This window comes from Plutella xylostella, chromosome 31 (assembly GCF_932276165.1).
Source record: "Plutella xylostella chromosome 31, ilPluXylo3.1, whole genome shotgun sequence".
In the NCBI taxonomy this organism is placed as follows: Eukaryota; Metazoa; Arthropoda; class Insecta; order Lepidoptera; family Plutellidae; genus Plutella; species Plutella xylostella.
The window spans coordinates 6445566-6457770 of NC_064011.1; the positions used below are offsets into that span (position 1 = coordinate 6445566).

The window sequence follows — 12205 nt, forward strand, 5'->3', positions numbered from 1 at the left end:
ATATACGTATATCATTATCATCATCAGCCAACTATCCTCCACAGCTGGACATAGGCCTAAAAAACGTTAAAAACTCCTAACATCCAACCCTAAGGGCCTGTTCCACAATGTCTGGTTAGTGGCTACCTGTCGGATAAAATACATACTGTCACTGTCTAAAAAATAATGACAGCATGTATTTTATCCGACAGGTAGCCACTAACCAGACATTGTGGAACAGGCCCTAAATATGGCTAAGGAAATTCGAGGTAACATTACCTATGACCCAGCAAATCGGTCCAGCCGTTTGGGATCTAGGTTACCACAGACACGTTAAACTTATAAAACACCTTTTTCCGTTACCTTCTACCAGTCTATGAGCGTTGGTGCTCTATACTGCAATGTTTATAATAATATCAGGTCTCCATTTTATGAATGAAATCGTATTTTATGCATATTAAACACTTTGTAAAAATATCACTGAGTCATGCGTAAAGCGCCATCGGCAGTAAACCTGTTTGTTTGTAGTGACGCTGTAGTTGGTAGGTATTAATTAAGGCAAAATGACATTCATGAGGAAGACTAGAATAAATGATTTGATCTGAGTCACCGGATGTTATGAATCTGTTGCCTTCTGACGTCAGAATAGGAGTTTTGGCAGTAAAGAACACGAATTTAGAATTTTGGACAATGCTATTTAGATAGAATACCAAAAAACTGACATGTATAAAAAGTGGAAACTTATGCCCTCACTTTTATAAACAACATAACCTATCAAACGTTAGTGTTAACCTACATAACTCTTGAACGGCTTAGCCGAGTTTGGTAAAATTTGGCTACGAACAACATTACCTAATGAGTCTAATGACCCAAAAGAAAGAAGTCGTATATCAATTCAGCCGTTTGAGCGCTACGCTATCTCTGACAGATAAACACACACAGATACACAGAACACAGACAACTTAAACTTATAAAACCCCTCTTTTTTATCAGGGGTTTCAAAAATGTGTGTGTGGCGGGCTCCTTGCATCTTCAATTCTTCATATAAGTAACTTCTTAACCCTGACACACCTCTACATACAAAATGAAACCGTAATTAACAGTTTGCTCATTCACGTAGGTAATTATCTACATCATTAACTAATAGAGTTCATCAGTTAGATCATCAACGTCCTTTCAATTTGACGCGCTTTGGGCAAGTTCTAGTTATTGTTGCTCATTTGCTTGATATTACTTAACCAATTAAGTATATTATATTATAGTAATCACGTGTGTTGACAATAATGTTATTAAATAAGTAAATTTAATACGTAATAATCCAATGAAACTTCCTGACTGACAAATCATTTTATTAAATGCTTGGCTTTCGGATAGCAAGCGTCCCTATACCTAATATTTATATGTTGAAGTGAGGTAGGCGGTAGGACTAACCCTTCTCCAGCTCTATTTGACACTGAAGCGAAAATGAGAAGAATACAATGGCTCTATTTAGAGTCATTATATTCTTCTCCTTTTCGGAAGACTATCTCATTTGAGAATAGGTAGATACATAAATAATCTTCACTTCAGCCTCATTAGCCGGTAATAATCCACTGATGGCCATACATAGGCCTCTCCCAAGGAGCGCCACAACACTCGGTCCTCGGCCTTCTTCCTCCAGCGACTACCGGCTGCTTCACTGAAGTCTAGCTAGCCAGAGGGTGTCCCACGCTACGCTTTCCTCTTCGTTATATTCAGTCCTATTAATCCAAAACTACTCTGTGGCTACCTAAGTACGCTTTTCCTGAGTTATTTAACATTTTTAGATTTTCCGGATTTCTTTGATTTTTTCGTAGAACAAAAATTATTCAGTATGACCCCCTGAGTCACCCCCTTTCGGCTTAGCATACTCTTTTTGCAACACCCTGTATGTGTATACTTACATAAGATTTTGAAGTTTTTCATAATAATAATCTGACAAAGGTGCCTAACCTACCTAAGTAAACAAGCCTCCTAAAATACGTGTTTGTATGAACTCCAAACCTCAGTTTATCATGCCATTGCTAAGTAATTCGTAACTACCAAAATAATCTACCTACTGAAGCAAATAGGTGTTTGAGTCATGCGAAAAATTCCTAAACAATAAACTTAGTAAATACCTACTTACCTAAGTACTGAACTAGTCATTGTATACTCGTTTGTAGTTTAATATTCGATAGTTTATGTTTGTTACCGAATTGGTAATTAATGCAACAAATGCCTACTAACATTCGAAAGCATTGAAAAAATCCAGTGACAAAATCACCAAATTACACCAGCAAAAAGACTAGCCGTCTGCAATATTGAAATACATTTTCCATTGTCCTTAAAATTGGGATCTTTTGGCGTCGAAAGTGGAACTTTTTCATTTCTCGTGAGTTATTCTTTAAAGTTAATTTTGTTTTGATTTCTCATGTGGCAATAAATGTTTATCTTTCTTTTTTACACTTGTGCAGTTTGCAGTATGCAACTGTGGAGTGTGAAATTGTGTATAGTAGATCATAGAACTTCTGATCCTAGCACTGAGCAGACACTGATAAATGGAATGCGTCAATAAAATTATCCTTGTCTCGAATATGTAAGTCGGTTTCTGTGGTTTACAGTGGATTACCCACAGTAAACCGCTGGTCAGTCATAGTGTCCAACTTGTATGTTTTATAGTGTCATCTACTGTATAGAGCTACGCTAGCTGAGCTGAAATTAAGGGGATATGTACAAAGGTTCCACTCTATAGAGCCACGTACGGGAACTTCGCCCCCTCTCAGAATAGAATAGAATAGAATAGTGTCATCCACATTCCACTGCCAGACATAGGCCTCTCCCAAGGGATGCCACAAAACTATGCCCTGGGCCTTCCTCATCCAGCCACTATCAGCTACTTCTCTAAGGCTCTCATTCCAGCGAGACGAGGGGCGTCCCACGTTACGCTTGCCAGTTCGAGTTCTCTCGATTCCCGGTTTGAATCCCAGCTGTGTTCTGTAAGTTGTGATGATGACCACATTATTTTTGTCCCTCAAAAAGTTCCTTTACAATCATTATGTATTCTGAGAATATATTGTAAATAAAACTTATGGTTTTTATTGTCCAGCAAACATTGTAGACATAAATCGTTAGCCAATAGCATACCAAGTAGATCAATCGCCCGTTCCGTATCGCTGATTTTACAGACAGCAAACGAGATAATTTATAAACCCCCCAACACTTACATTTTTATATCCATGTCGGGTGATAGGTGAAATGAACCATAATTACTTAATCAACAGCAACAGCAACTTACCTATGTATACAAAATTATTTTGATTCATAGTTATATCCATACCCCCATTGTCGCGATTGGGCTGGGTCTTGATCTTATTTGACACCACAGAGCAATTCCAGGTGTTAAAGAGAATTATTTTTTATCGCCTGTTAAAACTTACTTAAATAAAAGTGTACATCTCTGCGTTTCTAAAATGTAGTAAACAGGTAGGTACCTAGGTATATACTTAGGTAGGATAAACGATTTGTTTGTGTGGACGAGTCATTGCAAAATCAAAGTCAAGGTGAACATTTATTACTTTATATTTGTGTGGCTATAGTTACAAATATGTCATGTATTTTAAGACACTATGGATGGATGCTATTCGATGAAGAGTTACACAGTAGAAGAATTAATAGAACAACTAAATTCAGCTGTTTAATCAATGCAACTACTGCACTAGGAGGCAAACTAGACTTGAGTGAGATCTAGACCTAGATCTTCTGGGTATCCACTTGCCTGGCTAGGAGATTATGGAATTACTATTCATCGTAACTGGTGATCAACTGAAAGAGACTTGTATAGTGCCTTGCATCAAGCATGAAATCTAGATTATAAATCTATAGGTATCATGCTTTGATCATAAAGAATTTACAACAATATATTTAATCTCGATTTAAGGGTTTAGAAATCTTCCCTTGGCTTTACAGTTACTTTATTCTACTACATACTTAATATCCATACATGACTATAATCACTTTAGGGGTCAATAAAATTTTTCGCCGGTGTTCAATGTTTAGAAGATAAATTCAGCAAGCCTTACACTCTTCTCTTTCCCATTGGGCACCTACACGTATTGATCAAACAACTCCGGCTCCCCAGTAGCTAGAGTAGCTATAGCCAGCCAATTAAACACGCACAATAGGACACTTTATTATGACTCACGCGTTTACCAGGAAACCGCAAACAAGTGACGATCGCTCCTTGCGCCCTTGATACAACGCGCCATTATAAATTGAAATACGCGAGCCAGCCACGCCATTTCATTCCAAACCTCCGCCGCGCGCGCACGTACCGACATGGCCTCCACCGGACCCGCCCGAGTGCTCCTGCACATTCTAAACATCATAATCACCGTGCTTAGCGTAGCTGTCGCCTGCGCTTCGATATGGTTCTTCGTTCAAGTGAATGACTTCACCAACCTACGCAACAAGAATCATTACCTCCTGGATTACAACGTGTACTGGCCACAGATTATCCCGTGGCTTTTCTTCGTAGTGTCTCTGCTTGTGATTTGTGTTGTGTCCTGTGGATTTGCCGGTACAAGGAAAGGCCGTAAAGGATTGCTCTTCATGTACATGGTCAGTTTTGGTGTTGTGGCAGTGCTGATGATCACAGTGGCGGTCTTAGCGTTCGTGTTTACAAACCACAAGCAAACAGATGACTTTGTTAAAGACACAGTGTGGGACGCGTACGTGCAAACGAAAAACGACCCTGACGTAGCCAACTCCTTTGCATTGATAGAGCGCAAATTGCATTGCTGTGGTGCTGACGGCCCTCGAGACTACAAGAACTGGAGGGTGGACCTACCCCAGTCATGCTGCGACACCTATTACCACGGGTGGCTGTCGTCTTACCCAATCGAGTGCGACTTCACGAATAAACTGGCCAATGAGAGGCACGGATGCAGTCAGGTGGCCATGCAGTACACCAAGATCGTGATCATGGTATTGGCTGCTGTGTGTATCCTCATAGCGATCCTTGGCTTCGTCTGCATCGCGGTAGCTGCTGGTCTGTCGAAGGCCTTGAGAAGGAAGAACAGAGTGATGGCCGCGAAGCTCGAATCCGAAAGTGAAAAAGTGTTGATCTAAATGAACGTGAACTGTAAAGACATTTGTGATTGCAATTTTTCGTGATTCCCTTCGCCCGGTCAGGGCAGTGTAGGGGGAATCTAGAAGTTTAATTCTAAGTATGTGTGTACAAAGAGTGATTACTGATTGTCCAGTAAGTTATGAGTTCGTTAGGGACTTTGAAGGTTGCGTAATGGACGAAGTCTTTAAGTAATTAGAGTTATGTGGAACAGCTTCGCTAATTGATTGTGAATTAGTTGTCTGTGACCTTGGAATGATTGAGGATGGATGAGGAAGGTTGAGGACAGAGTGTCCTCTTGGCCTGAATGTATAACTGTCAATGTATGTTGAATCGTGATGTTGTAATTATGTACCTTGTGTTTGTTTGAGTGTGAAATTGTGTAAATTTAGAGTAGTCACATTTTCCGTCTATAGAAATGAGAGATTTTACTGTATATTGTGAGGTTTTTTATGTTTTTATTTTCTTGAATCTCAGAAGAAAATAATTAACTTTAAAACTAGCAATATATTTGTTAGAAATGCATTTATAAAATTTTAAAGAATCTTGTATATTAGAATCTCTATTAGCCATAATGAAAATAGTTTATGCGATGTTCGCACACAAAACCATGCTATAGTAGGAAGATTTTAACCTATATTAGAGTTACCTCAATACCAAAAATCAGTGAAAGTACTGTTTTAAGTGTATAAGTACACAAAAAAACTAATTGTAATACATTAGTCACTGTATAAAGTATTATTTAAGTTACCTGTAATAGCTTGGCTAAGAATTTTGTAATTTATTTATACAAATTAAAAACCAAAACGATTAAACTAAGAAAAACTATGACTCATCTTTTTTTTCGCGATCTTACCTAATCGATAAAGAATTTGCAATAAAATCTTAAGGAAAATCCATCTATCGTAATAACTAAATATAGATATTCACGTATACGTGATGATCATCAACATTATAATATTAAACTAATAATTATAGATAAACCAAAAATAAATGGATTATTATGAATTTTAAACTATAGAAATTGGCCACAAAATAGCCTGAAGACACTAGTGACACCTACGAAGTACACTTTACATTTGTCACCTCCTTGCTGCCACCTCTTTGAAGAAGATGTTGACTCACAGGTACCTTAGATTAAATATAATCAACGTCAAACAAAATTCACCTCTAATCAGCCAGTAATAGGAGCCACTCAAGGTGAGGCAAGTCACGCCCAAGTCAACCTCGAATAAAAACTACTTGCATCATATTCACCATCGCATTACCTCGTCCACCTCCCGCGCGGCCGGTCGCTTTCGAAAGAAAACTCATTCCAAATTCAAAATCTCCCGCGCACTCAAACCACCTTCGACCACTTTCTCGAACGCACGCGTCTGAAAAAAAAATCAAAATGAGCAAAGAGGACATGTACAAAGGAGTTCTCTACATCCTCAACATAGTCTACGCGGTGTTCGGGCTCGCGTCCGCCGCGACTGGCATATGGTTTTTCGTGCAGCTCAGTGAATTCGTCTCGCTAAGGAACACTAACCACTATTTACTAGACTACAGAGTCTACTGGCCTCAAGTGGCGCCATGGCTGTTCATCCTTCTCGGACTGTTCATCATGTTTGTGGCGTTCTGCGGCTGGTGCGGTGCCAACCGGGAGAGCCGCGGCCTGGTCGGGGTCTACGGATCCTTCCTCGTCCTCATCATCTTGCTCCAAGCCATCGCTGCGGTCCTGGTATTCGTGTTCGTCGACGGAGAAGACACTGACAGATTCATCAAGGACACCGTCTACGATGGATACTACAACTCTCAGCAGAACCCTGACGTGTTCAAAGCCTTCGGAAGGATCGAACGCAAGTTGAAGTGCTGTGGCGCCAACGATGCAAGAGACTACAGGTCTTGGAGAAACGACCTGCCTCTGACGTGTTGCTTCGACAGCTACTACAGAGCAACCTGCGACTTTACCGACAAAGAAGCGAACGAGAGATTAGGGTGTGCGAAAGTGGCTTCGGTTTACGCGAAAATCATCAGCTCGTCTGTCGCTGGTGTGTCGTTAGTGATGATTTTAGTGGAGATCATAGGGTGTGTGCTGGCCTGGAAACTGTTTGGGGCGTTTGAAGAGGTCGAGCATTATTTGCCGGAGAAGAAGGAAGGCGAAACGGAGTGTTGAGTTCGGTAAACAGTGTTTTCAGCCAGTATTATTTTTGCCGCCAATTTTTGACGTCTGTCACTAAGTGATTCCCAAGACGCCGCCATATTGAATTTTCCGATACGAACGAGTTTTTCGAATGAGTTTTTATTTAGTGTAGAGTTTACGTGCCTACTTAGTTGTGAATTTACGTTTAAATGGTAGTAATGTGCAGATTGTTATAAATTATTTCAATGTATCTATAAGTGCGTTGTCATAATATTATTCTACATACATATAAATTATGCTAATAATTATATTCTAATGGAATGGAGTTCCATGTCTCTTCTTTACGAAGAAAATCAGGAATCTTTATTCGCAGTTAAATTAAGATTGTATCACTGTGGTTTTTGGCACTCTTTATTATTACAAAGTAGCCTACAGTTTCGATCTTTTACGCATCATAACATAATATATGTATGTAGTGTCTATCCTATATTTTACCCCAATCTATTGTTTATGTATATGGTAATATAGGATTCAGTGGACTCGAACCCTTATTTATATCGCCTTAAGATCAAATTCCCTTAGACCAAGCGTGGCCACTGCAAGTAATTGTCAATTAACTAATTCAGTGCCAAAAGCAGGAGATTAAATTAAGCTCAGCACATTCACTCCTTAATGCAATTTCTTCTTCTTTATTAGCACCAATTATACTTTACACTATCACTTTAAATGGACACAATTATGGTCCCTAATTCGCCTGGACGCCAGGCTATGACCCTTCACCAATTTATTTGATATCAGACTTAATCGAGCATTTCCTTTGTGAGTATTATGATTCATATTTAAGACGTCCACCCACAAGTGCCATTGTGTGGTCCTTATGGCCATAGTTTTTAAAGGTGTTGTTTGTTTGGTTTCTCCAGTAGCTTTAAGGTCGTTTTTTTAGTGTCACGTTTATGAATTACTAAGACTGTATGAATCTCTTCTGACCTTATCAACCTCTTGGTCAGTAATGTCACGTGTCGGATTACGTCATTATTTAACAGGTCCTTCTTTGTATTGACATTTTTTTTTTCACCTGCTATTTTTATAAATTCATTTTTTAAGTCCAACGCTTTCTGTATAGCAGTTTTCGCCTTGTGAAAGTTGTGTAAAGATTTCTGAAGACTCTCTAATTATGTTTTCACGACTCAAGACTTCGTATTTCTTTATTTTTTAAATTTATGTATTTACTTTAACTGCTCTTCTTTATGGCTTAAGGAAATTACGGTATATTTTCCATATTTAAGTAAATTTTTCATCTCATAGTAATATCACTGCATAATTATTTTTAATAAATCCAACCATGGTTACCAAAAACACATGTCTCATCAAGAAAGCTGTTCAATTATTTCAATTCAAGGTTCTCAATAAATATATTTCTCAATATCTACCGATTAAACTTTAAATTCATCATGTAATTTCGTAATTCTCTCAAATATGTAAACAAGTGGTTTAGAGTTGTGAAGTCTCGGTAAGATGTTGATTTAAAAGGTTTTTTTTTATGGCAAAGTTCTTGACCTGAATTCTATGGTATGTCTCTCGCTTGCTCGGGCCTATTTTGTACCTTAGCGAATGACCTTTAGAGGAAAAAAACAAGTTTCTTTCGTAGGTTTGTGCTCCAATTTGACAATGGCCTGTCATTGGTGAATTTTGAACGATGTTTTTTAATGTAACGTTAATTAAGTACCTATTATTTTTTGTTATGATGTTTTTTTTTGTATAACTCTGTCTAAATCATTTAACTTATGTATAATTTGCATGTACGCATATTCAATCACCTATCTGTCATTGATGTGGTCAGTGGTTTTTATTTTTCCCTGATAAAAAAAAACCGATGAATGCTTCACCTGATTCATAAAACTATGTCATTGAGCAGCTAAAACGCGCAGCTTATTGTGGCCAACTTATTGTGATGACTTCAAAGGGACAAGCACTGAGGTATGAATAGGTAACCCACCTTTATGAGCAAAACTTGTTAGAACATACATAAAACTTTACAAAAGTCAGCTTTAAGTTAGTGGCAATAGAGGCTGATTTATTTGAACAGAGTTTTGAGTCTGAGGTCATCATTGGACAAATACTTACCTATACGCCGATGGTGTAACTTCTATAGGTACAACTTCTATCTGACTGTCTATGTCATAATGTTTGAGTTTTGTAACTTTTTTTGACAGTTATTCATTGGGCAATGTATTTACTTTGTCCTTAGCCACTTGCTTACGTTTTTCTATCGTTATGTTGGTCTCTTAGTACTAAATGTAGTCTACCTAGTTTGTTGGTCTGTACCTAACACTAAGATTTATATTTCCAAGGCGATATACAAGTATGCATTTGCGTGTTTAATGTAATTTTCACATACTTAATACTTACTTTTAATAGTTGTTTACGTTATAACAACTTTTAGTAGTTTTAAAGTAAATATTATTATTATTTTATGCACCTAGTTACTTTGTTAGAGTCATATTCACTGCCTTTTTATATGTTTTTGCGTAATCTATGTATATTTCTAAAACTTTCAGACCTATTTGAAGTCCTACTTAGCATGGCAGTTAGAAATTGCTTTTTTTCTTGGTTACTTGTTATTACGTTTATTTATTTTATATTGTTCAGTACATATCTATAAAAATATCTACCTGCAATCATATTCTTAACTATTTGATTTATGTATAAGTATTCTTATCTGTGTGAAAGGTTATTGATTGTAATACACTCACGGGCAATGAAAAGGTTCCACTGAGAAAAGCACCAAATTACTCCTAAACTGAACAGGCTATAGCTTAATGACGCCTTCTGCAACATTGAAGTACATTTAACAGAGCATCAGGATGTTACCAAATAAAAACGGTAATATTATGTTCAAATTTTAAATGAAATGTTTGAAAAAAAATGGGTCGTTTGATGTCGGCATTTTGTGAGTGGAACTTTTTCATTGGCCGTGAGTGTAAGTGTGTTTAAATACTATATATAGTAGGTTGTATTTTTTTAAAAACTTTTAAATTATACTTAAGTACATTTTATACTATTCTATTTACCCACCTTTTAATTATACCTACTTGTGTAATGTTTACTATGATATTAATATGAAATCTCATGTACCGTCCGATCGTAGCTAGTTGTTAACATTAACATTTGAAATAAAATTAGGTTTCGTGTAAAGTACCTATGTTACCCGATTGCCAAAGACAAATTGTTATAACAGTAGAAAGAATTTTATCTATTTACACAATAAGTATTTTTAAACAAATCTTTTTTGCATGCAAAAAAAATAAAAACTTATTTAGGTAAATTACCAATTTGTATTTAAGATTAAATATGAATAATTTAAAGTAATTATTATTAGTTTTATAAACTTGTTTAAGTTAATTGAAGCTAGTCTTAAGGAAGTTTCATTTATATTAAATAAATACTTACTTGCGTAATTTTCTTATGTTGCATTATTTATTTATAATAGTTTCCAACTTTATCAGTGTACTACCCGTGGGCCGGTTAATGTACCCGACATAGGTACTTGAACTTTAATTGTGGGACCAACTCAGCCTATGAGAATGACACTGATAAATTTGCATCCTGTATGTTACCTGACAGTACTGACACCCAAAGATTGTTTAGATTTCGTGCCCAATAAGAATGAATGCAGTATGTATAAGGTTTTCCTTAAATCTTTTTTTCCACTGGCAAAATGTAATTTTGTGCCTTCAAAATCAACATCAATATGTATAGGTACTTATATCTAATAGTCTTATATTGAATCCAGACTAAACAATGGTTACTCTTACTCTGAATAAGGCAACATGCCTATGGCTAACCAGGAATATCGAAATACAATGGAACAGAACCTACCTACATTCCCTTTCTAACCCTTATAGAGAAAACATTATTACCAACTTACCTTATTTAAAGATTTTGTCGCAATTTCCTAACATGAATCACTGTTTGAAGCTGGTGCATTCGTAATCTGGTCCTTATCTAGATCACTCCATACCTATTATGTGTAACCTAGGTCCTATATGGACCTAACTATACAGGGAATACCTACATTATTATGTATCTATTGGGAGTTTGGTACAAATACAAATTAATAGTTTTAGGCCTTGTTTCACAATGTCTGATTAGTGGCTACCTGTGAGATACAATACATGCTGTCACTGTCAAAAAAATAATAACAAAGAGTGAAAGCATGTATTTTATCTCACAGCCCTCACGGTCGCCACTGACCAGACATTGTGAAACAGAGCCTTAAACTCGTCTACATAATCCCATGTAATAATTATTATGTCCAGTAGATTTTCATTATGGCACCAAGCATTATTTTTGGCAAAATTTTTACTCCAGAATGGTATCATTCTGCCGATTTTAGAGTTGTTCCCACAATGACAGTTGTTCAGTATGATATGTATCGCATGAGTACAACATGTGTTGTAGATTCCACGGCGTGAAGCAATCGACAAAAGAAAAGCCCTTTTGACCCTGCCCTAGTAAAGTATCGTGGCTTGTGCAATACCATTTTCTCTACACCTGGCCCTGTAGCACAGGACGCTATTAAGACGTGACAAGAGTTCTCCGTCGCGCTCATTCTTGAGGCTGCGCGATGTGAGTGAGCGCGATGCAAAACTCTTGTCACGTCTTAAATGCGCCCTGTACTAGCCCTTCTGAAGGCCTAGCACGGGACAAGACGCGCACGGCAAGACGTGACAAAAGTTTTCGGTCTCGCTCACTTACATTACATCACGCAGTTTCGAGAGCGATTGCGACGAAAGACTTTTGTCTCGTATTGCGTCCCATGCTAGACCTTCTGTAGAGATCAAGAGAATTATCTGTGTAACATAATAGTTATTTAACTCGCACAATATAGAAAATGTGGTATAAACGACCCTTAGCCAAATGGCTTCAAACACAATGAAAACGTATGAAAATATATTTCCAAACAGCTTCACTAA

General features: G+C 37.3%; 2 protein-coding genes across 2 annotated transcripts; both read left to right on the forward strand.

Annotated features, from left to right (window-relative positions):
* Nucleotides 1-4267: 4267 nt before the first annotated feature.
* On the forward strand, nucleotides 4268-5932 carry LOC105383836 (23 kDa integral membrane protein). Its single transcript, XM_011553956.3, has one exon. It carries the CDS (start codon nucleotides 4315-4317, stop codon nucleotides 5104-5106), a length of 792 nt encoding a protein of 263 aa, XP_011552258.2. The 5' UTR covers nucleotides 4268-4314; the 3' UTR covers nucleotides 5107-5932.
* A 151-nt stretch (nucleotides 5933-6083) lies between these two features.
* On the forward strand, nucleotides 6084-10695 carry LOC105383828 (CD151 antigen). Its single transcript, XM_011553945.3, has one exon. It carries the CDS (start codon nucleotides 6498-6500, stop codon nucleotides 7260-7262), a length of 765 nt encoding a protein of 254 aa, XP_011552247.1. The 5' UTR covers nucleotides 6084-6497; the 3' UTR covers nucleotides 7263-10695.
* The last annotated feature ends 1510 nt before the right edge of the window (nucleotides 10696-12205 follow it).